The sequence below is a fragment of the Hylobates moloch genome, unplaced genomic scaffold, assembly GCF_009828535.3.
Source record: "Hylobates moloch isolate HMO894 unplaced genomic scaffold, HMol_V3 SCAFFOLD_4, whole genome shotgun sequence".
NCBI lineage: Eukaryota > Metazoa > Chordata > Mammalia > Primates > Hylobatidae > Hylobates > Hylobates moloch.
The window spans coordinates 31,703,277-31,727,461 of record NW_026652279.1 but is presented as its reverse complement, the minus strand read 5'-3'; the positions used below and the strand labels follow the sequence as shown (position 1 = coordinate 31,727,461).

The window sequence follows — 24,185 nt, the reverse complement described above, 5'->3', positions numbered from 1 at the left end:
TCTGGGCCTCAGTCTCCTTTTTTATAAAGTGAGGGTGAGGTGGGAGATCAGCAGGACTTGTTTTCCAAGCCTTGGTCACTGCCCTGCTGATGGAAGCAGATTGTAACAAGAATAACAAAAAAGCCGGCCCAAACCAGCTGGGACCATGATGGTGATGAAAGCAACCTCTACTTGCCCTTGTTGCTCATTATATGCTAATTATAATACATTTGCATAGGCCACTCATAAGTGCCATGATAGTTTATGAATGATGCCACAGCAACACCCTGAACGTTACCTTATATGGTTCCTGGAACTCCCCGCCCCTTTTCCAGAAAGTTCACGAATAACCCACCCCTTATTTAGCACATAATTAAGAGTGGGTATAAACTAGCCCTGCTCTGTCTATGGAGCAGCCATTTTGTTGTAGCTGTTGCTGTAATAAACTTGCTTTCTTTCACTGTGGGCTGCCTCCTAACCAAAGCCAAAAACTTTCCTGAGTTGAGCCCCAATTTTGGGGTTCACCTGCAGATCAAGGGGTCGGACACCATGATTCCTGGGTTTCCTCCTTGCCCTAGTTTTCTTGGACGCCGAGTCTATTCATGGATAGTCTTGCCCTCTCCTGGGCCTTCCACTGGGTCAGCCTGAACAAGAAAGGATTCTCAGTAATAAGGGGAGACCCTGCTCCCATTTCCCAGAGGCCATGGGCTGCTGACCATTCCATGTCTCCCCGACAGGCTGATAACCTGGGAGGTGAGTAATGGGATGCCGCCTACTCAGACACAGGTCACACACAGCAATGCCTCCTAACAAAACCCGCCCTGTAGGTTTTAGCCCTAGCTGCACCCTCACTTCCTCCAAGGAGTCTTCCTAAAAACTGAGTCTTGGCTAGAGGAAAGAGCTACTCCGTGGATGGAAGAAACGGGAAGGTAGTTGGTAGGGGCTGCCTGCAAAGACTGGGGGTGAGGCAGCAGCAGATGTGCCAGTGTTTGCCCTAGAGGATCCATGTGCATCGGGCCACAGCTTTTTCCTTAGAAAGCTTTGGACCTCCCTATAGCCAAAACGACAACAGAAGGAAGCCTGAAGAGTCCAAAAACAGTTTATGGCTCAGTTCTCAGTCGATCGAGCACCTTTCCATCGTGCCTGGTTTGTTGGGGGCATCTTTGAGGGGTGAAGGCTTATCCTGCTCTCCTGGGGTTTCCATGGAGAGGGGCTTCCCCTTTTCTCCCTCCTCCCTAAGGTACATTTGATTCTGCAGCCTTGGACATTCGCTGAGCCTGTTCCACCAGTGGGAGGCGTCCCGCTCATGAGCAGCTCATTTTTGCCCCTTTCAGTGTGGTGAGCCCCGTGGGCAGGGCCAGGACCTGCCCTTCAGAGACAGGTCTGTGTGCACAGTGCACGCGGCTGTTGACATGCACATGCAGACTGCTTGGCATACCCACGCAAGCACGCCTGAGCACACGGCCCACAGGGCAGGTCTAGGGTGGCAGGGGAGAGGCTTTGTTTCACGCCCTTGCCTGAGCCGAGGTCTCCATTCCAGCCTTTACCAAGGTCTTGCCTTGGGGGCTGGAAGGTGCCTGCCTGCAAGGACAGAGGTGGAACTTTCTTTCCCTTGCCCTCCAATCCTTGTCTGTCCTTGTGCTCAGGAGGGGAGGAGGGGAGAGTGGATAGAGCCCCTGGGACCCGTGATAAACATCAAGGTCCTTAAATATCAAAGATACAAGCTTACGAATATCGCAAGTCATTTCAAATTCATTTCTAGAAGAACAAGTCTGTAATTCAAAAAAACATAAGCTTGAAAAATTCAGACTAAAAAAGCTTATATTACAGAGGACACATAAGCATTTCTAAGTGCAACATCTCACTAAATGCTGCCTGCAGCTCAAGGCCTGAGCTCTGCTCTGGGCTGGGAGGAAAAGGTAGACCTTCTGGAGTCCTCAGCTGCTCCTGGAAAGGGCTCCCGTGAACCTAGACAAGACAGCCCAGTGTCGTGGGCCCAGAGCAGGGGTTAGGACGAGACAGCCCAGAGCCATGGGCCCAGAGCAGGGGTTCTCTCTGTCCCTCATGGGCACCCTCAGGGGCATGGGGAAACTTAGCACCCGAGAGGGGCTACTGTCTTGGGCCCCTTGATGCTGGTAAGGATTTCTAAGGCCTGTGGCTCAGGAAAGAAGCCCAAAATGCACCAAACGGCACTGTGGCTGGGCTCAGTGGGGATGTCTGCCCCCAGGAGGCCACAGGGCTGTGGCTTTCAGGGCATCACTGAAGGGTCCCGAGGGGTGAGCACTCTGTCATTAAATCTCCCAGCCTGCACCATTCTCATCTTCCTCAGATCCCCCCTCAGTGATTTCTTCCCCGTCACCCTCTTAACTCCCTTCTCACTCCACATTTGCTTCTTCCTGCCCCCTCCCTCCTTACTTGTTCCCCTCCCCTCCTCCTCCCTCCTTACTTGTTCCCCTCCCCTCCCTCCTCCTTACTTGTTCCCCTCCCTCTCCCCGCTTACTTGTTCCCCTCCTCCCTTCCCTCCTTCCTTACTTGTTCCCCTCCCCCTCCCTCCTTGTTTATTCCTTCTACGCTTCCTCTCTCCCTCTCCCCCCTCCATCTTCTTTCTTACCCCCTCCCCTCCCCCATCACTTGTTTCTTCCTCTCTCTCCTTGCTCCTCCTCTCATTTCTCCCTTTGTCTCTTCTTCCCTGTCTTTGGCTTTTCTCTCTGCCTCTTCACTGTTCTCTTCTTGCTGTCTTTTCCACCTAGGCCATAGACTGAGCTTCCCCCACCCAGGAAGGCTATAGGAGGCCCATTTCAGTCCCATCTGGGCGTCCCAGGGCTTACTGGGTCACCTATCCTGGAGCTACCCCTTGGAGGGAAACATTTCCTTCCTTGAGCGTGGGAGGGCCTCAGCTGACTTAACTGGCCGCAGAGGAAGCTCTGCATTGGGGGAACCGAGTTTCCAAGGACTTGACCTGGGACAAGGCTGTTGGGGGCCTCTAGCCTCACAGAAGACAGACTGAGCTGGGTCTGTCCTTCCCCAGAGCCTCACCCCGATGCTGGAGGCCCACTGGTTTATTATAGAGGCTTGGAGGACAGGGTGGGAGACCGAGGAGGCAGGGCTGGGCTGGCAGGAAGCCCCAGCACCCCAGTCCAGGGCCTGGCTCACTTGGCTGCCGCCAGGATGGCGCTACTTCTTGGAGGCCTGCTTCTTCCAGCTGGTTTTCTTGTTGTCCCTCCTGAGAGGACGTAGCTCCACTTCAGGCTCTCTTGCCCTAAAGATCAAAATAGAGGGCCGGGCGGGGGAAGGGCTGTTCTTCACAATGCCCAGAGCCCAGGCGCGGTTGGGCCAGGACGGGCAAGGCCCTCTCCCTTGCACAGGTGAGGCTGTTGGGTGCTGCTCCAACCAGAGGGTCCCGGTGGCACCTGTGACCTTTCTACATGCTCCTAATTTTGCTTTTCTATCTTCATGAGAAGTATGTGATTTCCTCGCCATGCCGAATGTGTGATTCATTTCATGGTTACCAGCACCAGCAAGTCAGTGGCTTTTAACACGTACAGCAAGTTTCTTGCAAGGAGACAGCGGGGTAGTCTCCACCCTTCTCAGACTAATGGGTCTGGGCTGTGGGGTTTTGCTGCAAAGTCTGCAAAAGGCCACCATCTCTACCACCCAGACCACCGCGAGCAGCTCCAGGGCAGCCTGCATGCCCGCCCAATATTGTGTTGATTACATGGGCTAGATGTCAGGGATGGTTGGACATGACCCAGGCCTGGGGGGAGTGACTTGCCCAAGGCCAAATAGCCCCGAGGTGGCCTGCTGTGAGCCACGCCCATTCTGGCAGCTGGTGTGGTCACCTACTTCTCAGCCTCCAGAGATAACTCCTTCTCCATATAGTCTTCCAGGGCCAATGAGGAGCTGCTTCCTTGGATATCTTCTGACTCGGCTTTCTTGACTGATTCAGAATCCTCCAGGCTCAGGACAGAGTTGGGAACACTGCAGGGGAGGCAGGGTCGTGGGCAGTGCTCAGGACCCAGGGTGCACTGCATGCTGTCCCATCAGTGTTCTGGGAGCCTAGACAGACAAGGACACAAGTGCTTCTCCTCCTGAGGGCGGCGAAGGGAGAGTCTGATCGCCTCGGGGACACAGTGACACGCTGGAGGTTGGCTTCCCTGGCTTCTATTTTGGGCTAGATTGGCCCTAACCCAAATGCTGCTACACTCGCACCCCCAACACTGACCATAGCAAATGCCTGAGGTGGGGTGGGAGGGCTCCGTAAGTGACCACAGGAGAGATGACAGGGGGCAAAGGAAATGTGTCATCATGTGTGATATTGTGGGCTGGACACATGTCCCCCAAATACATATGTAGAAGTCCTAAACCGCGAGACCCCACAATGTGGCCTTATTTGGAAATAGGGTCGTTGCAGACATCATTAGTTAAGATGAGGCCATACTGGAGGAGGGTAGGTCCAATCCAACATAACTGGTGTTCCTCTACAAAGGGGAAATTTGGGAGAATGCCATGTGAGGATTGCAGTTCTGTGGCCACAGGCCAAGCTACCAGGAACGGGGAGCAAGGCCTGGGACTGAGCCTCTCTAGCAGCTTCTGGGAGAGTGTGGCCCTGCCCACAACTTGGTCCAAGCTTCTGGCATCCAGAACTGTGAGAGGATGAATTTCTGTTGTTTCAGCCACTCGATTTGGGTCACCTTTGTGTCTTAGGCTGTTCAAGCAGCTATTACAAAATACCATAGGCTGGGTGGCTGTGAAACAACAGAGGTTCCTCCCCATTCTAGAGGCTGGGAAGCCTGTCATCAAAGAACCGGTAGATTCAGTGCCTGGTGAGGACCCACTGCGTCATAGATGGCCGTGTTCTCATAACTTCACATAGGGAAAGGGGCGAGGGTCCTTCTGGGGCCTTTAATAAGGGCACTAATCTCATTCATGGGGGCTCCATCCCATGAATCACCTCCCCAAGGCTCTGCCTCCTAAACCATTGCCTTTGAGGTGAGGATTTCAACACATGAACTTTGGGGGGACACAGACTTTCAGACCACAGCCCCTTGTTACAGCAGCTCCAGCAAACACAAACGTGGCTATTCCTCACCTTTGTGCCACACCTCACAGCTTTGCAGCTGTTCATTGTCAGTGTTTCTGAGTTACAGGATGTTTCTGAGATTCACAGCAGCCCTGGGAAGCAGGCAACTCTGGGACGTTTGTCCCATTTTCCTGACAAGGGCCCTGAAGTCCAGAGAGGTGAGCAGGCTTATTTACGGGCACATAGTAGGTCAATGGCAGAGACAGGACTGGCCCATGTATGCACTGTCTAGTCACTCAGTCATATTTACTGAGCCTCTACTATGCGCCCAGCCCTGAGGAGTTTACAACCTGGTGGGGGTCATGGGTAGCAGTATCTGGTGCTGAAGGAGGGGGCATGGCTTGGGGAGGGGTCTTGAGGTAGCTCTGGGAGTATGTGGCTAAGTCTGGGCTGGGGACAGGAAGTGGGTGTGGAGGGACTGTCCAGGCACGGGCCATCCTACAAGGCTTAGAGCAAGAAACAGTGTTTACGGGCTATCTAAATCTGTTTTGTTTGTATAGATCAAGCAAGCGAATCAAAGGTGACTTGCTTAAGGCCAGGGCCTTTCAGAGACAAGAGGAGACACAGCCTACCCCCCATTATTTCAAGGGCCCCAGAAAAACAAAACACCAAGAAATGCCGAGACAGGGCCTCAGAATCTGGGTATATGCACAATGTTTACATTTGGCAAATTAATGCCTCTTTGCAGCCTTTTATCTCCAATCCAGCCTCAAAAGGAGTACACACACAAAACTAAGCTGACCCTTTAAACACCTCTCTTAGAGGCCTGCCTGAGGCCCTTTGAGAAGGGGTGGACTGTGGAAGTGTCTGGGCCTATGGTCCAATCCCTGCCATTCTCAGGGGATGGGGTGGGGGGCAGGAGGCACAGGGTAGGCTGATGAGCTCCTCCAGGGTCCCCCTAGAGCAGCAGCCCAGGGTGGATGGGGAGGAGGTCCCGGCAGCTCTGTTTGGTGTTGGGTGCTTGGGGAGTGCAGGGGAAAAGGCTCAGAAAGAAGCATGGTTCCCCTCACCTGGACATTTTATTCATTCTTTCCTTCATTCATTCCCAGAGCACCTCCTCCCTGAGCTCAGCTCTAGGACTAAATACCTATAGCAGGCCCTGAGTTCACAGCCAGCCCCTCCATCCCAGCAGTCGGGAAATGTCCCCACCCTGGGCACTGGCCTCCTCCCTGTTCTCCCTGTCTCCAGCCTTACCCTCTTCCATCCAGTGCCCCCACCCCACGCCCCACCAGAGGGCTGGTCCTCCTTGATCTGGCCTTGTCTCTCCCACTTAAAGCCAGTCTGTGGTTCCCTGATGCTTGCAGAGGTAAGCTTCAGCCCCCCGGCATGACGCCTGGTTCAGGGTCTGTCAGAATCTGGCCCAAACTACCAGCATGTTTTTCTAACAGCCTGTCTTGGCAGCTGCCCTAAATCCACAGCCCTCCTGCTCACAGGTTCCTGCGGTGCACTGAGCCCTTGCCTGCCCTAGCCCCTCCTGAGTGCCTTTTCCCTCTCCTCCTTTGCTGGGCCTTCTTCTTATCCTTCAAGGCCAGCCTCCCAGGTCCCCTCCTCTGCCAAGCCCTCTGAGCTCTAGCAGAAGGCGAGATTTCCTCTACCGTCCCCTCTGCCTCCGTGCTTATTATGGTGCACTGCTCACAGCTCTATGAATCTGCCCTGCAAGTGCCTCAGCAGGATTTGGTCTCGGCGCCTTGGCACCTCCTGTGTCTTGCTCTTAGCCAGGCATGAGTGAGTGAATGAACAAATGAACCAAATGATGGGGACATCAGAGGACCATGAACGACCAGGCCAGCAGAGCCACACAGCTGTCCTGCTGGGGTGACAGGAACACTCATGTCCCTGCTGACAGTGGGCCAGGTGCTTCTCTGGAAGACTGATCTAGAGGTTGATTCTGAGACCATCCTTGGTCAGGGATAAGCAAAAAAGACCATCTGGGGCTTTGCAACAGGCCAGTCCCTCCAGGAATTTCAAAGCCTTTGTACTCACCACAGTGAAAGGAAAGTATCCACAAGAACAGGCCCTTGTCAGGTGTGGAGCCCACCTCCCCATGGCATTGCGGCTAGCCCACTGTTTCTGAGCCCCTGGTCTACTTCAGGAAGGTAATTTCTCTCTACTCAGTGCCCCCTCAGGCCCCAGTCCAGAAAAGAGGTAGTTTTAACACCATCCTCATCCATCGTTACTGTCTGCTCCTGTGACAAGCTCATGATACCCTGCTTAGCCCCAACCCAGTCCCTGTCAGGTTCATGAGTCTAAAGCGCAACTCTGATCAAGCCTCTCTCAGCTCAAGAACCTTCAATAGCTCCCCATTGCCTGTAGGATCAAGTCAGGAAAGCCTACGTCTGCATGCCCTTCCCCTGCCTGTCCAAGGGGCTTCCTTGGGCTGAGTGGGGTGTGGGGTTGCTGACATGAGCAGCCGGTAAGGGTGGATTGCTGTTCCTCAGAGCAGCATCATAGAGGGAGGGCCTGGCGGTGGCTGGCTCCTTGCTGAGCACGGGGCCCGCTCTCCACAGCTCCATCCTTGGAGGGGTCTTGGTGTATGCAGCGGATGAGGGTGTGGGCCCCCTGCACTGCTGATCCAACTAGAGACCCGGTCTCCTCACCCTGTGCCCTCCCCACTCCCCTGCCTACCCCTCCTGCCTCCACCCAGTCTCTTCCTGCCTCTTCTGAGGTGGGCAAGGGGCAGGGGTGCTACCAAGTGGCGCAGCTGTAAAGAGCTTCCCCTCCCATCTGGATAGCATGTTACAGGATACAAAGCCTCTTGAGGCTCAAATTGGTGTTTCTGTAGCGCTCTGTCTTTATCAGGTCTCATTCCAGTTGGTAGTGTGGTCTGCATTTCACAGAGCCCTTGACAGTTTATACGGTGCTTTGTCCCTTCTAGAGTGTCTTATGGTTTACAAAGTGCTTTGAAGGGTAGGAAGCGCATTACAGTTTAGAGAGCACTTTACAGGGCTCACAGTAGCTTATGGAGTGCTCTGCTGTTCCGGAGAGCAGGCCCGTGAGGGCGCACAGCAGTGTAGAAGATGCTTTCTGGTTTACAGGGCACACTGCTGCTCCCAAAGCCCTTTGTGATTTTGGGGGAATGTGGCAATTTACAAAGGATTTTGTCTTTTACAGAATTCATGACAATTTGCAAAGTACTCTGTGGCTTACTGGGTGCATTAAAGTTTACACAGGGCTTTGCAGTTCACAGGACACATGACAGTTTAAGGAACACTTTTATCATCACAGGTGCAGTCATCTTTGACAGCTTCTAATCCTCTCAACTCACTCCTCTGAAAATGGTCCAGAAAGAACTACGCCCCCATCCCACAAGGAGGGGACTGAGGCCCAGCAAGGGCAAGGCCAGGTTTGTGGCATCGCCTGGGCACACTGTCCCTCCAGGGCACCTCCTTACCCTGGCTGGGCCTCCACTTTCCCTTCTCTTATATGGGCACTCAGGGCCCGGGGTCATCTTTCCTGCAGGAAGCTCACCCACCAGACTCCCACATTGCCTAGCAGCTGGGGTTGGAGCCCAAGGCTTCACTCTCCTCTCCCCACCACCCCATGCCAGGCCCATGGGCAGCACCACAAAGGGGCACCGCCAGGCGCCTCCACCCCAGAAGCTTGTGAGGGCTCCAGGACACCAGGTCTGGCACATTCCCATCCTGGGGACCTAACTGGCTACAGGTGAGGCAGACAGTTGGCCAGTTAGCTTCAGTCCTAGGTAGATGGAGACCAGCCTTTCCAAGAGGTCCTAGCAGGAGAATGTGACAATGGAGGGACAAAGCAGAGGCTCCCGGCCCTTGCTGGTCTTGTGTGCTCCAGGACATCTTCCACAGTGAGTCGGAGCCGTCGTCCTGACAAACCTGCCCGGCCACACTCCTCAAAGCCTCCCCCAGCTCTGGCCACACTCAGGAAGGGGACAGCTGCCGTGGCTGGGGGTCAGGCCGCCTGCACTTGGCCTCCAGCTACCCTGGTGCCCCACCTCTTCACCTACCCACTCTCTGCATCCTGGGTGCTGGCAGGCTGAGCTAACAGGGCCAACTGCCCTCCCTGCCTGGTGGGCCCTTCACGCCCCTGTCACCACTGTCACAAGTCCAGTTCTGGTCTCTTGTGTACCTCGTCCCCACTGCTGTATGAGTGCAGTGGGGCAGCACCTCTGCTTACTGGCATAGATAGGGGCCTGCAAAGAGTGACTAGTGTGTGACCCCTCTCCCCTCCGCCGGCTGCCCCTGAGGGTGATGAGGGAGGCAGGGGGAGAGCAGTGACTGTCGTGTGCAGGTGGACACAGTGCAGACTCATGAGCTCTGCATGTGTTCTGGGCTGTCCTTCTCAGCCTGGCTACTGCTGGCCGCTCGAAAGCTTTCCTGGCAGCTCCAGCCTCCTGAGACCAGCAGGTGTCAGAACTCCCTCAGTCCCCTCCATCTGGGGGCCTGGAAGCTTTCGGGAGTGAGGATGAGCCCTTGGTCTCTCTGGTCCCTATTGTGCTGGTGCCCAGATGGGAAGAGTCTGGCAAGGACAGGGGCTGAGCCAGATATGGACCCAGCGCCCCGCACAGGGCTGCCCTGGGGAGGGGATCACTATCTGCCACATGAGAAAGGAGAAAAGGCACAGGCCGAGTGGGGGACAGGGAGGCTCTAAGCCTCACACAGCTCTGGTCTCTGATCAGTCCTGGCCCCCCAGCTGGGCTGCTGTTTCCTGAGCTCGGAGCCTTCTGTGGCCTTATCTTGGTGCAGCCCACTGGGCCCGCCACTCCCAGAGGCCCCGCAGCCTCCCCCAGTTGTGTTTGGCCTGGCAGGCCCTCACCCTTCTGCTCTGTTTGTCAGAAGGCAGTCTAACTGCCAGGCGACAGCTGGCCCCAGCCCCTGCTGGAGCTCATGAGGCCCCTGTGGGGACCCCTTCTTCCCCAGCACCCACGGCCTGGCTCCTTTGTGGGTTCCTCTTCCTGCTCCTGGCCCTTGCCTCTCCATGGTGGCTTCACAGATGCCAGGCCCACAATGAGAACTCTTTCTGTGGCCAGCTCCTCTGAGGAAAGAGAAGGCTGAAGTGCCCCCAGGCTGGTGGCCACCCCAGCCTGACTGGACCCGGCTTCCAGCCCAGCTTCCCTGCACCTGCTCTGCTCACCTCTTGCTTTTCTTTCTTTCTTTTTTTTTTTTTTTTTTTTTTTGAGAAGGAGTCCCGCTCTTTCACCCAGGCTGGAGTGCAGTGGCGCGATCTTGGCTCACTGCAGGCTCTGCCCCCCGGGGTTCACGCCATTCTCCTGCCTCAGCCTATTGCTTTTCTCTCCACCTCCTCACCTCCACAGAAGGATTTCCTGGACTCCCCCCGCTACACTTGTGCAAAGCCAAGTCTACTCTGGGTAAGGAAGACATGATTCCCACCAAGCAACAGTGAGGGCCTCCCTTTCCTAGCAATCTAGATGCAAAGCTGTTGGCCAACATCCCTCAGTAAATGGAGGACGTAGAAAGCAATGTCAGCTCCCGGCACTGCAGACTCCCTTGCTCTAGGCATGGATACTTCTGATTTCACAGACTGTTTCCAGCATAATCGTCCCTCACGCTACCCCTTCCATGGCCTCTCACCATCAGCCTTCCAAACCTAAAGGTGAACATTTATTCTTTCTTCCAAACCATCCCTTAGCAACTGAGCCTGCTGAGACCTTGATTCAGCCATCTCTTCTCCCTCAAGGGCACAACTGATCAGCAAGCCTTCTATGTATTCATCCTGGTTGCATATTTAGAAAATAAATGGACAGGCCAATCACAGAGGTCTGCCCTTTAGGCTGCTGCTGAACCTCACTCACTGGAGTGTGGCTGCAGAAGCTACTATCCGAACCACATGCATCCACCTTGTCCATGAGGACACTGTGAGATTTCACCAGCATCTTCTGGAATCCAGGTGATGCAGGCCAACAGCATGTCTTGTACTACTAAACCAGTCATCCTGCTGGAAGAGGAACTGGGGTGGATGAAGTACTTTTCAAACATGTCCACAAATTCTTCAACACTCTTTCCCCATCAAGAGGTGGTGTCTGATTCCCCCCAACCTTGAATATGGGCTGGCCCTAGGGACTTCAGTGCAGTGGAATGTGTGATGCTGCATGACTTATGAGGCTAAGGCATGAAAGGCAAGATAGCTTCTTGCTGGTCCTTTCCTGGGAAGCTCCCTCTTGGAACCCAGCCACCATGTTGTGAGGAAGCCCAGGCCACTTGGAGAGGCTACGTTTGAGCAGTCTGGCTGACAGCCCACACTGACCACCAGGCACGGGAGTGCGCAAGCCTTGGAGATGACTTAGCCTCAGACAACTTCTGACTGCAACTGTATGACAGACCTTCTCACTCCCGCCAAAAAAGAACCACTTAGCTGAGCCCAGCTGGCACCAGGACCATGACAGAGAATAATAATAATAATAATAATAATAATAATAATAATAATAAACGATTGTGTTGTTTTATCCTACAAAGCTTGGGTGGTTTGTTTCACAGATACAGATTATAGGAACGACTGCTATGGCAATGCTTTCAATAAAGATTCCATTTCCTTTTTTCACCTAAGTGCTCTTAAACCATCAACCCACTTGGCTATTCTAGGACTAGGAGGAGTCCTACTGGTTAATAGTTTCACGAATCTGCCTCTTTCCATTTTCACGAACCTAGACCATCTTGTGTGCATGTTTCTAGTTTGTATGTATGTGTGTATGTTTCTATCTAGTCTGTGTGTGTCTGGTTTGTGTATATGTATATAGTGTATGCATGTGTATGTGTGTCTAGTTTGTGTGTGTTTGTGCGTCTAGTATGTGCAGGAATCTAACGTGTGTACATGTGTGTCTAGTTTACATGTGTGTTTATAGTTTGTATGTACGTGTATACTTTGTATATGTGTGTACCTGGTTTGTGTGTATGTGTGTGTGTCTAGTTTTCTGATTCTTTCCTCACCATTCCCGAACAATTGTTGAAGAGACTGTTGTAAGCATACCACTAAGTTCTTTCAGAATCCTTGAATATAACAAATTAGGAGCCCAGAGCTCATTTTAATGATAATAATATCACTAACAAGGGTAGGTAGTAATCTCAGTAAATGTGAGCTATGTGCCAGCACTTCCCATGTGCTGACTCCTCTAATCCCCATAATCCAATACAGTCAGTCTCACTCTACAGACAAAGAAGCTGGCCCACAGAGAGGGTGAGTGTTTTGCACAGGTCATGCAGCTATGAAAGGTGGCCAGACTCCTCAAGCTGTCATTTCCTACTAAAGAGCATCTTCCTTTTGAGGACATCTAGAGCCAAATAAGAGCTATGTCTCTTTGTAACTACTTTCTGGCATCCTCCACTGTGATTGTCTGAACGTCTATGTCCCCGCAAATTGATATGCTGAAATCCTCATCCCTAAGATGATGGTGTTGGGAGGCAGAGCCTTTGGGAGGTAAGGCAGTCATAAGGGTGGGACCCTCATGAATGGGATTGGTGCCCTTATACAACAGGCCCCAGAGAGACCCTCATCCTTTCTGCCATGCAAGGACACAGCAAGAAGGCGCCATCTATGAACCAGGAAGCAGCCCTCGCCAGACACCAAATCCACTGGCGCCTTGGTCTTGGACTTACCAGCCTCCAGACAGTGCGAAATAAATGTTCAACAGGCTAAGACTTTCACTCCCCATGCACCATAGCAGGCTAGCCTTCTTCTGAATGTTTCTGAAAATCTCCTTGCTGGTCCTCTTTGGCATCTTCCTGCAGCCTCAGCTCATCTTCAGCCTGGGCCCTTCCCAACAGCATCCCCCTGTCCTGTCCTGTCCTGCCCTTGGTGCCTCTGTCTTTCTCCCTGGGATTGTTGGTGACTGGTCTTCAAGGACCACCAAGCCCTCTCCCTCTTGAAGTCTCAGGCAGTGGGGTCTCAGTGACTTTTCTGTCTGCACCTTTCAGCATCTGCCCCTCCTTACCATCCACAGGCTCCTCTTGGGCCTGCCTTCCCCGCTGAGTGCTCTGAGTTGTGGGGGTCACTTGGCATGACCTCCTCAGTTCCTCCAGAAGTGGGTTCCCCCACTCAGACAAGGCCCAGACTCAGCTTACTGCAGTAAGAAGGGCGTAAGGACTCCTAGAAAACTGAGGGTCCTATGTGGGAGTGGGGGGTGCCCAGACTCGGTGCTGTGGAGGTGCAAGTCACAGGACTTAGGGCTGCATACCCCAGGTCTGCATATAAATAACACTTTCCACATGCCCCATCATTTGCTTCACAGTTCACAAAGCTCTTTAACAAACACACTTTCATGAGATCCTCAGAGCCTCTCAAGGTGGGCATTATTTCCTCATTTTGAAGGTGAGGAAACAGAGGATTAGGGAGGTAAACTGACTCACCACAGTCACCCAGCCAGTAGAGCGCAGCAGGGGCTCCAACCTCATCCTGCAAGTGTCTCACTGCACCGTGCTGCCCAGGCATTCTCAAATCTGCTCATGTTCCCCTAAAGCGGTCTTCAGGCACCTCATGCAGCGCAGGCTCCTTCCTGGACTAGGATGTATTCTTCTTGAGCCACTCAAAGCTAGGTCTCTCGGCTCAAGAAGATCATCTCACGAGAGCTGGGCCCAGGAGGTGCTCAACAAGTTGGCATCACCTAGTTGAAAAGCCCAAGCTCAGAGGCCCAGAGGCAAACTTAAGCCAGCACTTCCTGCTACAGTGGCCTGGGATCACTTCATGAATGGCCTTTGTCTGTGTGGGGAGGCTGAGGCAGGAGGATCACTTGAGCCCAGCCATTCAAGGATGCAGTGAGCTATGATCGTGTCACTGTACTCCAGCCTGGCCAACAGAGTGAGACCCTCTCTCAAAACAAAAACAAACAAACAAACAAACAAAAACAAAGCAGAAGCAGGGCCCAGCTTGCACATGAGGTGGTGGTAGGGTGTGGTGGGACAGAGAGGGGGTGTAGCCAGAGCTCCTGCCCACCAAACCTGTCTAGATTATTCCAACAGAAACAGGCACTGTGCAAGCATTACCATGTCCCTCTTTCCCCAAGAGGGCCCTCTTGCCAAACTTGTGTCCCAAAGAAACCCACAACATGGCCTTGCTCACACACCCCCTCCCACTCTGCACCCGCTCCCATCCCTCCCCTGCCCACCTGTGAAGTCCTCCTGCCGCAGTTTTTGCCATGTGTGCCACAGGTGGAGGCTTCCCACCTCCAGCCCCCCTCCCCACTCCATCCCTTCAGCCCCGCCTGCTCCCCTCAGTTCCCCTTTCACAGCCCAAGTCTCCTTTCTGCCCTCCATCCCTCCCCAGGCCCATCCCTCATCCTGAGCGTTTCCTGTTTTACCTGAATTTGTAGTCATCCGGCAAGAAGTAGCCCATCTTGCAATCCTGTTGAGACCGGAAGATCTGTTTCAGCAGATTCTGCTTGCTGAGGCCATATCCATTCAAAACACGGCCCCCAAAAATGAGCTTCCCCCCGGCAAACATCTGTTGACAGGAAGGAAACGAGGAGAGATCCTCAGCACATCAGCACAGCAGTGTCCACTGATAAGACAGGCAAGTTCGGAATTTCACTAGGAGAGTGCCACAGGCCTCTCAGAGCTTGCGCCGTGAGGCAGGCCTTGGGTGGCTGGGGAAGGAGTGCTGCCCTCCCTGAGTTGCCCAGGGAGGTATGGCTGAGTCCAGCCCCTGCCCAGGCTGGGATGGTGGGGTTGCCCTATGATCTGCGGGTCTGGGCAGGGGTTTGGCTCAGCCATACCTCCCTGGGCAACTTGGGGAGGGTAGCACTCCTTCCCTTCTGCCTGCTTGGCCACCCAGCTCAAATGCACTTCACATACAGCCCCACAGAGCCCTGGGGCCAGAAAGGTGTTCCCCTGCTGTGTATGTACGTTTCCGTTCATCCCATGGAATGAGAACCCCTTGAGGGCAGGGCTCCCACCCCCATAGGTCAGTCCCTAACAAGTAGACACCTATCCAAATATTTCTGTGCAAAAATATTCATGACAGCATTATTTGTTATGGCAAAAAAATACGAATAACTTAAATGTCAACAAAAACAGCACAAATAGATAAAATGACAGACTCTTCCCTTTGGAAGGTCAAGGTGGGCAGATCACAAGGTCAGGAGTTCGAGACCAGCCTGGCCAACATGGTGAAACCCCATCTCTACTCAAAATACAAAAATTAGCCGGGCATGGTGGCAGGCACCTGTAGTCTCAGCTACTTGGGAGGCTGAGGCAGGATAACCCCTTGAACCCGGGAGGCAGAGGTTGCAGTGAGCCGAGATTACACCACTGCACTCCAGCCTGGGTGAGAGAGTAAGACTCTGTCTCAAAAAAAAAAAAAAAAAAAAAAAAGAAGACAGACTCTTACACAGTAGTTAAAAATCAGGTGTTATAAACTATATAAGGACATGGGGAAATGCTCATGGTATTTTAATTTAAAAAGAAGAATTGCAAAGAATATATGCAGAAAAGGACTGCAAAGGTCAGACACCAAAATGTTAGCATGCAGTGGCCCTTGCAGGTGCCAGGTACATATCTGTGGGATGAGCAAATGAGACTCTCTGGGTGATCTGACGATGTCATTATTTTCTAAATTATATTTTCTAAGCTTTCCATAATGAACATATGTAAGTATTTACAGTGCACTGTTTTTAGGATAAAGCCATTTAAAAACAGACGAAGCGAATTTGATTTGCTAGGTTGAATGTCACCTGTCCCTTCAGTCTCCTGGGATGGCAGACACATAGGGTCCTGGGCTTCAGCCCCAGCTGTGTGTGCTGGGTGACTCTTGGTCAGTCTTCCTGCTCTCTGGGCCTCAGCCAGGGTGGGGAGATAATTCTGCAGCCCCTCCCTTCTTCTCCTCTCTCCTCCTCCTCCCACATGTGTGATTCTGCAGGGGCAGAGGTGGCTGCGGCTGGGGTGGCAGGCAGTGGATGGCAAGTCCCTGCTGGCTCACCAGAATCATCCCCTGCACCACAGAGTTCTTCTTCACCATCAGCGGAGGGTCCTCCTGCAGGGGGCTGTCCAGGTCATACTGCAGCAGACGGTAGGAGTCATACCGGCACTACCAGGAGAGAAATAAGAGAACTGGTCACCCCCATGTCAAGAAGACGTACCTGGAGTGCCATATTCTCAGCTAGGCCAGGTTCCCCCTGAGTCTTGGAGCCCTATACAACTCCCTCTCCCCAACTCCTCCTGCTCCAGGGGCCCTTGGGCCTGCATGCACACCTCCCATGACTGTCCCTTGAGGATGTCCCTGGATCTGATTAGAGCCCGCTAGGGGAGAAGGCCATTTCTGAGATGGCTGCCCCACATTCGACGCCCACTAGCCTGGCTCTCTGGGGTCCACAGAATGTGACTGCTCCATTGCCCTGGGAGTAGCACTGCAGAGGTTTGAAGATGGGAATTGTGTTATTGGGTGGACCTGTTTCCAGGCTTTTGAGTCTACTTTACACAGCATAAAGAATTCCTCCACTCCCTACCCACTGCTGGCAAGCCCCTCAGGACCCTCCCAGTCACTATATCTAGGGAGAGGACCTGAACTGAACCCATACCTCAAGGTAGGGTCTGGGCAATTCAGAGGAAAGCTGGCCTCTCTCCCCTCCTTCTTTCTGGATGCCTCAGATCTATTAATACAGCCAACGTGCTGTCTTCCAATTTTATCTGCCTTTATTTCCAGGTGCCTCCAGCTATCCTTTCAGTCTACAATAAGAAACTCAGAACCACACCCAGTGTTCCAGCTGTCAGGGAAAGAGACAGTCTGGGAACATTTCTGCATTCACCAAAGACACTCTAATCTGACATCTGCTTCCAAGTCTGTCCTCCAGGCCTGCTGCCCACTCCTTTATGAACTTCAACTGCCTCAGGCCACGCCCTGTCCTCACTCATGCTGCCCATGGCTGGGCTCGGCCACCTGAACACTCCAATTGCTTAGGGACAACTATTAGCGAACAATGACTAGCCCCATGATAAGCTAAAGTCAACTCTAAGTTCCCCTGTTGGCAGGAATTTTATCTGTCTCTACATGGACAGACACACAGAAGGAACTCAATACATGCTCACCGGATTGAACTAAATTGGAGGTTGGCTCTGGAAAACAAATACGGCTTTGCTGTATGGGATGAGTGAAAAGGCTTGTGGCTGAGTCTATGCTCTTGGACTGAGATGGTTAAAGGGCTACTGGTGTCTGCTCAGAAGGTCTGGAGCACAGACCCGAGGGTGGACATGCTAGAGTCAGGGAGGGGCCACTCCTGGGAGGAGGGTGTCCATGCAGAGCCCCCACCCCTGGTGTACATGAAAACCCAGAACTCTGTGGCAGCAAATGGGAAATGGGCAAAGACAGTGGATTCTAGGAGACAGGAGGGCAAAGAGGGCTTGAAGGAAGTCACCACATGGACACCCAGCTCATGTGCTCATGTGCCATCCTTTGCTCCAGTTGGTCTGGGGTTGGGGCCAGCCTTCAAACTGTGCCAATGCTGCTGGGAATGACTGCATGCTTGGAGGATTACATAAGCCTGATAGGTGGGAATGACTCTACTGCAGCGATGAGTAGGCAGGAGTGCGTTCCATGGGCCCAAAGACTCCCTTTAGACCTCAGCCGCAACCAGCTGGGACCTTGAGCAGTGCTTCTCTCCTGTCCCCCTTCGCACAGGCCACTGCCTCTTCTAGGAACCTTAATCATCTGCCAAAACCCCACTCAACCTGGATGGCCCTCCGGACCCCCAGGAGGCAGCAGGCACATGTTCCCAGGCTCCTGTGTACCCAGAGCTGTCCTCTCACAGCCTCACTGGCAGCGCTAGAGTTGCTGCCACACTGGGAGCTCCTCTAGGGCCCGGTTTGCATCTGAGTCATGCTGGGTGCCCAGGGCCCGGCCTATGCCCAGCACACAGTGGGTACTTGTGACAGTCTACAAGTATTTTCAGAGCCCTGAGGATTCAGTGGTGAGCACTGCCCGTGCTCTAAATATTCACACCAACGAACAGTCACAAACTGGAAGGACAGTGCCCTGATTTTGTCTCAAGGGTCAGAAGAGGGCCTGGCCCTTATGTGGTGACATTCACCCTGGAACTAGAGGATGAGTGGGAAGGAGAGAAGCAGGGGGAGGGAGGACACTGCAGACAGGAGAATACACACAAAGGCTCCAAGGAGAAAGGAGCTGAAGGAGGGTGGCCCCTCAGGCAGGTGCTCAGCCAGTCCTAGCACTGTGGGGATCTTCTAGGACTGCCCCACTACCCCTACCCCTGGCCTCCAGGGCCTCCTCACTGGGCCCAGACCAACCTGGATGCAGGGGGAGCCACGGCCCCGCTGCTGGTGGTTGTAGAGCGTGTTCAGCAGCCACTGGAGCTGCCCAGTGCTGGTGTAGTTCTGGCTTGAGATGATCCCAAACACCAGCACTTGGCTGGGGTCTCGGGGCGCCAACAGGAAGTGCTCCAGCTCCACGTCAGAGACCAGGGGCGCCTTCACCAGGCACTTGCAGCCAGCACGGGCATCTTCCTTGAGCATGAGCTTCCGCAGCACCAGCGGGCAGTCTGAGGGCGAGGCTGCCCACCTGGTGGGGCTGCGCCCCTCGCGGGCCTTCCCTCTGCAAGGACGAGCACAGTGCACAGGGGCCCTCAGCAGGTGGTGGAGGTCTGTGGTTCCCAGAGCGCCCTGGCTCCTGATGGTCAAAGGCCCTGCTGCAGGCAGATTTTAGTCTGGGCCCTGCTGCCAATGTGCTGCACCACCTTGAACAGGTCCCCAACCTCTCTGGGCCTCTTTCCACAGTGCAAAATGAGAGTAACAAGTTAATCCTTCGCCCATCCATTTGGTCAAAAAATGCTTTAGTGTCATCCTTAACTCCTTTCTCTCACACCAAACACATCCCATCTAATCTGTCAGCAAGCTTGTCCTCTCTACCCTCAAGACAGACCCACAATCTGACCACTTTTCCTGCCCTCCACCCCCACGGATGTGGTCCAAGCCTCCTTCATTCTTGCCTGGCTGCCTGCAAATGCCTCCTAATGGGTCCTGTGTTTTCTTCCCTGGCCTGTCTTCAGTCTGTTCTCCAACCAAGGGATCCTGTTAAAACCTAGCTCATGTCATGTCACTACTCTCTTCAAAACCCTCTGGTGGCTTTCTACCTTTTACAGAATAAAAGCCAAAGTCCCTGCCATGTGCTTCAAGGCTGCAAGAATCTGCCCCCTGCATTTCGTCCTCCTTACATCTCTTACTCTCCAGCATTCCTGCCTTTGCTCACTGCACTTCAGCCACACTGGCCTCCACTTGTCCTTTAGTCTTGGAGGATAGTGGCCTTTGCTGTTCCTCCGTAGAGCCATTATGTCACTCTCTCAAGGCTCTGTCCAAATGTTACCTTCTTAATGAGATTTTCTGAGTGACCTATTTCATCCCTCTTCTCCCAAGACTCTTTCCCTTCCCTGTTTTATTTTTCTTCTTAGCATTGCTTGCTATCTAACACATCTTTTACTTTTAAATTTTATTATTGCACTTCTCTGTCCTACTAGAACGCAAGTTCCATGAGTACATGAATTTGGTGTGTTTTGTTCAGTGGAATAAAACAGTAGCATTCGAAAAATAGTAAAGATTCAATAGAGATTCAATAAATATTCAAACCAATATTTGCTGGGCCCCTACTATGTGCCAAACACTGTACTGGGTTGTTGTGAGGGTTGTGGTATTTACACGGGAATAAGCGCCATCCAAATAGAAAGTGCTGCTGTGATTCTACCTTTATCAATGTCTATTCCAAGACTGTGGATGCTGTAAAATGCTAAACATGACGAAAGGCAGCAGCATGTTCAGCATTTTACAGCATCACAGTCTTGGAATAGACATTGTCTTGGTTAATTTTATAACAACTCTGTGCAATAGACAGGACAGAAACTCTTATTGCCATTTACAGACCAGAAAACAGAAGGTTCCCACCAGGTGAATGGGTGCCCAAGTTCATATGGTAATTAAGTGACAAGGGCTAAGATTAGAAACCAGGACATCCTGAAACAAGAGCAATGCAAGATGAGCATTATTTCTCAGGGGCTATTAATACTGATAAGTACTTGCTGAACAAACTTGTTAAGAATATCTCTTATTCAAGAACCTGCATATCTGGGGCAGAGCAGGGGGTGGGGGAGGCTGGATCTATTAATTATAACTTGTCCAGGGATAAGTTCAAAATAATCAAAGGTTTAAATGTGGGACAATTAAGCCATAACGTTTCTATTAGAAAATATGGGGAAATTATTCTATAATTTTGGAGCAGGGAAGACTTTTTATAATTATGACTAAAAAATCCAGAAGTCATACTAGAAAAAGATTGATAAAGCCAACTACACGAAAGAAAAAAGCCTCCAAAATCCCTCTGTGGCAAAAAAATACACATACACAAAAAACCAAAACTATCGACAAATGACAAACCAAGAAACATATTTGAAACCCCTACCATAGAACAGTGGCCGATGTCTCCACTATGTAAAATACTACAAATCAATTAGAAAAAGTTAATAACCCAATAAAATATGGACAAAGGTAGTGAACAAATAATTCACAGAAAAGAATATAGGTTTTAAAAATTATAAAGGAGGGAGGGTTGGGTGTGGTGGCTCACACCTGTAAGCTCAGCACTTTGGGAGTCTGAGACAGGAGGATCACTTGAGGCCAGGAGTTCTAGACAAGGCTGGGCAACATAGCAAGACATCATCTCTACTAAAAATTAAAAAATTAGCCAGCCATGGTGGCACATGCCTGTGGTCCCAGCTTCTTGGGAGGCCGAGGTGGGAGGAATGCTGGAGCCCAGGAGTTTGAGGTTATAGTGAGCCATGATCACACCACTGCACTCCAGCCTGGCAGACAGAGCAAGACCCTGTCTCTAAAATAAATAAAAATAAAAATTTAAAAATAAACTCACAAAAAGAGGGGAGTGAAGCCACCAAAAATGGTGGTTACTCTAATTTTGGAACTCAAAAAACACATCCGTTGACTAGATCAACAATGAAGCTGGCAAACACTGTCAGAAACAACTTTATCCAGGGTTCTGGAATCTAATGAAAAAACTTGCAACAACCAGAGGAATGCTGAATTAAGAAAGATACTGCTAAATTTTGGTAACAGAGCATTGTAGCATTTTTAGCTTACTCCCCTGCCATCCCTCATAGCCCTGCTCAGTAGCATCCATGGAATGACAGCCCCTGTTCCTGGTGCACCTTGCTAGTACCAGAGGGGACAATATGAACGTTGTTCTCAAGGAATTGTGGTTCTGTGGGCTGGCCTGTCTGGAGGTTCCCTGAGGGATCAGCTCAGAGCTTGACTTTGTTTTATCTGCCTTGCAACTTTCTCGGGGCTAGAGCAGCCCTTCCTGGGAAGCATCTGTCAGGTGTATTTAAAGACAAAGATACCAGACACAGCCTCCTGGTGCAAGGGGTAACAGACGAGGCACAGATAGGTAGGCTAAAAAGCCTGGGAAGAAAGAGGTTGGGGAAGGAGGTATATCGGAGAATAAGGCTTTGAAAGGCTCACATGCATACCAGGAAATATAGATACCAGCTTTGGAACCATGTTTTGAAAAGGCCCGAGAACACACTAAGCTTTCATCTCTGGCTGACGACTGGACTTTTTGAAAGTAGAAGGTGAAGGCTAATGCAGATTAGCCTTGATGTCAACAGCCTGACTAAAAGCATTGAATGAATGTCTCAACACAGAGCCAGTCTGCAAAGACTGGAAGAGTTTTGTTTTTGTTTTTGTTTTGGCTCCAGATAATCTCTATCAAATCACTAGCTGACCACTTACCTAACTGAATGGAGACTACACATTACAAATGGTACAGTCTTTATAAAAATAGTTTGGAAAAGTAACTAAACAATAAACAGCTACAAACTACAACAAGCAGCAACAACAAATCTTAAGGAAAAGGGGAAATTTGATTTCCAGGGTTACCACATTCTAATATTTAAAATGTTCAGTTTTCAACAACAACAACAAAAAACCTGAGGTATGCAAAGAAACAAAAAAGTATGGACCCTCACAGGAAAAAAATTTACTAGAAACTGTTCCCAAGGAAACCCAGATATTGGACTTACTAGACAAAGACTTTATATCAACAGCTTAACTATATATATATATTTATTATTATTATACTTTAAAGTTCTAGGGTATATATGCACAGTGTGCAAGTTTGTTACATATGTATACATGTGCCATGTTGGTTTGCTGCACCCATCAACTCATCATTTACATTAGGTATTTCTCCTAACACTATTCCTCCCCCAGCCTCTGACCCCGCAACAGGCCCTGGTGTGTGATGTTCCCCTCCCTATGTCCATGGGTTCTCATTGTTCAACTCCCACTTATGAGCGAGAACATGTGGTGTTTGGTTTTCTGTCTTTGTGATATTTTACTGAGAACGATGGTTTCCAGTTTCATCCAGGTCCCTGCAAAGGACATGAACTCATCCTTTTTTATGGCTGCATAGTATTCCATGGTGTATATGTGCCACATTTTCTTTATCCAGTCTATTATTGATGGATATTTGGGTTGGTTCCAAGCCTTTGCTATTGTGAATAGTGCAGCAATAAACACATGTGTGCATGTGTCTTTATAGTAGCGTGATTTATAATCCTTCGGGTATATACCCAGTAATCAGATTGCTGGGTCAAATGGTATTTCTAGTTCTAGATCCTTGAGGAATTGCCACACTGTCTTCCACAATGGTTGAACTAATTTACAATCCCACCAACAGTGTAAAAGCGTTCCTATTTCTCCACATCCTCTCCAGCATCTGTTGTTTCCTCACTTTTTAATGATCACCATTCTAATTGGCATGAGATGGTATCTCATTGTCATTTTGATTTGCATTTCTCTGATGACCAGTGATGATGAGCATTTTTTCATATGTCTGTTGGCTGCATAAATGTCTTCTTTTGAGAAGTGTCTGTTCATATCCTTTGCCCACTTTTTGATGGGGTTGGTTTCTTCTTGTAAATTTGTTTAAGTTCTTTGTAGATTCTGGATATTGGCTGTTTGTCAGATGGATAGATTGCAAAACTTTTCTCCCATTCTGTAGGTCGCCTGTTCACTCTGATGATAGTTTCTTTTGCTGTGCAGAAGCTCTTTAGTTTAATTAGATCCCATTTATCTATTTTGGCTTTTGTTGCCATTGCTTTTGATGTTTTAGTCATGAAGTCTTTGCCCATGCCTATGTCCTGAATGGTATTGCCTAGGTTTTCTTCTAGGGTTTTTATGGTTTTAGGTCTTACATTTAAGTCTTTAGTCCATCTTGAGTTAATTTTTGTATAAGGTGTAAGGAAGGGATCCAGTTTCAGCTTTTTACATATGGCTAGCCAGTTTTCCCAGCACCATTTATTCAATAGGGAATCCTTTCCCCATTGCTTGTATTTGTCAGGTTTGTCAAAGATCAGATGGTTGCAGATGTGTGGTGTTATTTCTGAGGCCTCTGTTATGTTCCATTGGTCTATATATCTGTTTTGGTACCAGTACCATGCTGTTTTGGTTACTGTAGCCTTGTAGCGTAGTTTGAAGTCAGGTAGTGTGATGTCTCCCGCTTTGTTCTTTTTGCTTAGGATTGTCTTGGCTATGTGGGCTCTTTTTTGGTTCCATATGAAATTTAAAGTAGTTTTTTCCAATTCTGTGAAGAAAGTCAGTGGTAGCTTGATGGGTATAGTATTGAATCTATAAATTATCTTGGGTAGTATGGCCATTTTCATGATATTGATTCTTCTTATCCATGAGCATGGAATGTTCTTCCATTTGTTTGTGCCCTCTTTTATTTCATTGAGAAGTGGTTTGTAGTTCTCCTTGAAGAGGTCCTTCACATCCCTCGTAAGCTGGATTCCTAGGTATTTTATTCTCTTTGTAGTAATTGTGAATGGGAGTTCATTCATGATTTGGCTCTCTGTCTGTTCTTGGTGTATAGGAATGCTTGTCATTTTTGCACATTGATTTTGTATCCTGAGATGTTGCTGAAGTTGCTTATCAGCTTAAGGAGATTTTGGGCTGAGATGATGGGGTTTTCTAAATATACAATCATGTCATCTGCAAACAGGGACAATTTGACTTCCTCTTTTCCTAATTGAATATCCTTAATTTCTTTCTCTTACCAGTCACTCACAGCTTCCCTTGGCTAGGAAAGGGAAATCCCTTGACCCCTTGTGCTTCCTGGGTGAGGCAACACCCTGCCATGCTTC

General features: G+C 50.6%; 1 protein-coding gene across 9 annotated transcripts in view; it reads right to left on the bottom strand.

Moving 5' to 3' along the window:
* Positions 1-1,872: 1,872 nt before the first annotated feature.
* The window catches only part of CUNH3orf20 (chromosome unknown C3orf20 homolog), an 85,380-nt gene continuing 63,067 nt past the window's right edge, over positions 1,873-24,185 (bottom strand). For all 9 annotated transcript variants that reach the window (XM_032149798.2, XM_032149799.2, XM_058437306.1 and 6 more), the window contains 6 exons: positions 18,271-18,574; positions 15,950-16,057; positions 14,334-14,476; positions 3,823-3,957; positions 3,133-3,238; positions 1,873-1,947 (listed from right to left, as the gene is read on the bottom strand). In XM_032149798.2, the coding sequence (XP_032005689.1) occupies positions 3,154-3,238; positions 3,823-3,957; positions 14,334-14,476; positions 15,950-16,057; positions 18,271-18,574 (775 nt within the window). In that variant the 3' untranslated portion in view covers positions 1,873-1,947; positions 3,133-3,153. The remainder of the gene's footprint in view (positions 1,948-3,132; positions 3,239-3,822; positions 3,958-14,333; positions 14,477-15,949; positions 16,058-18,270; positions 18,575-24,185) is intronic.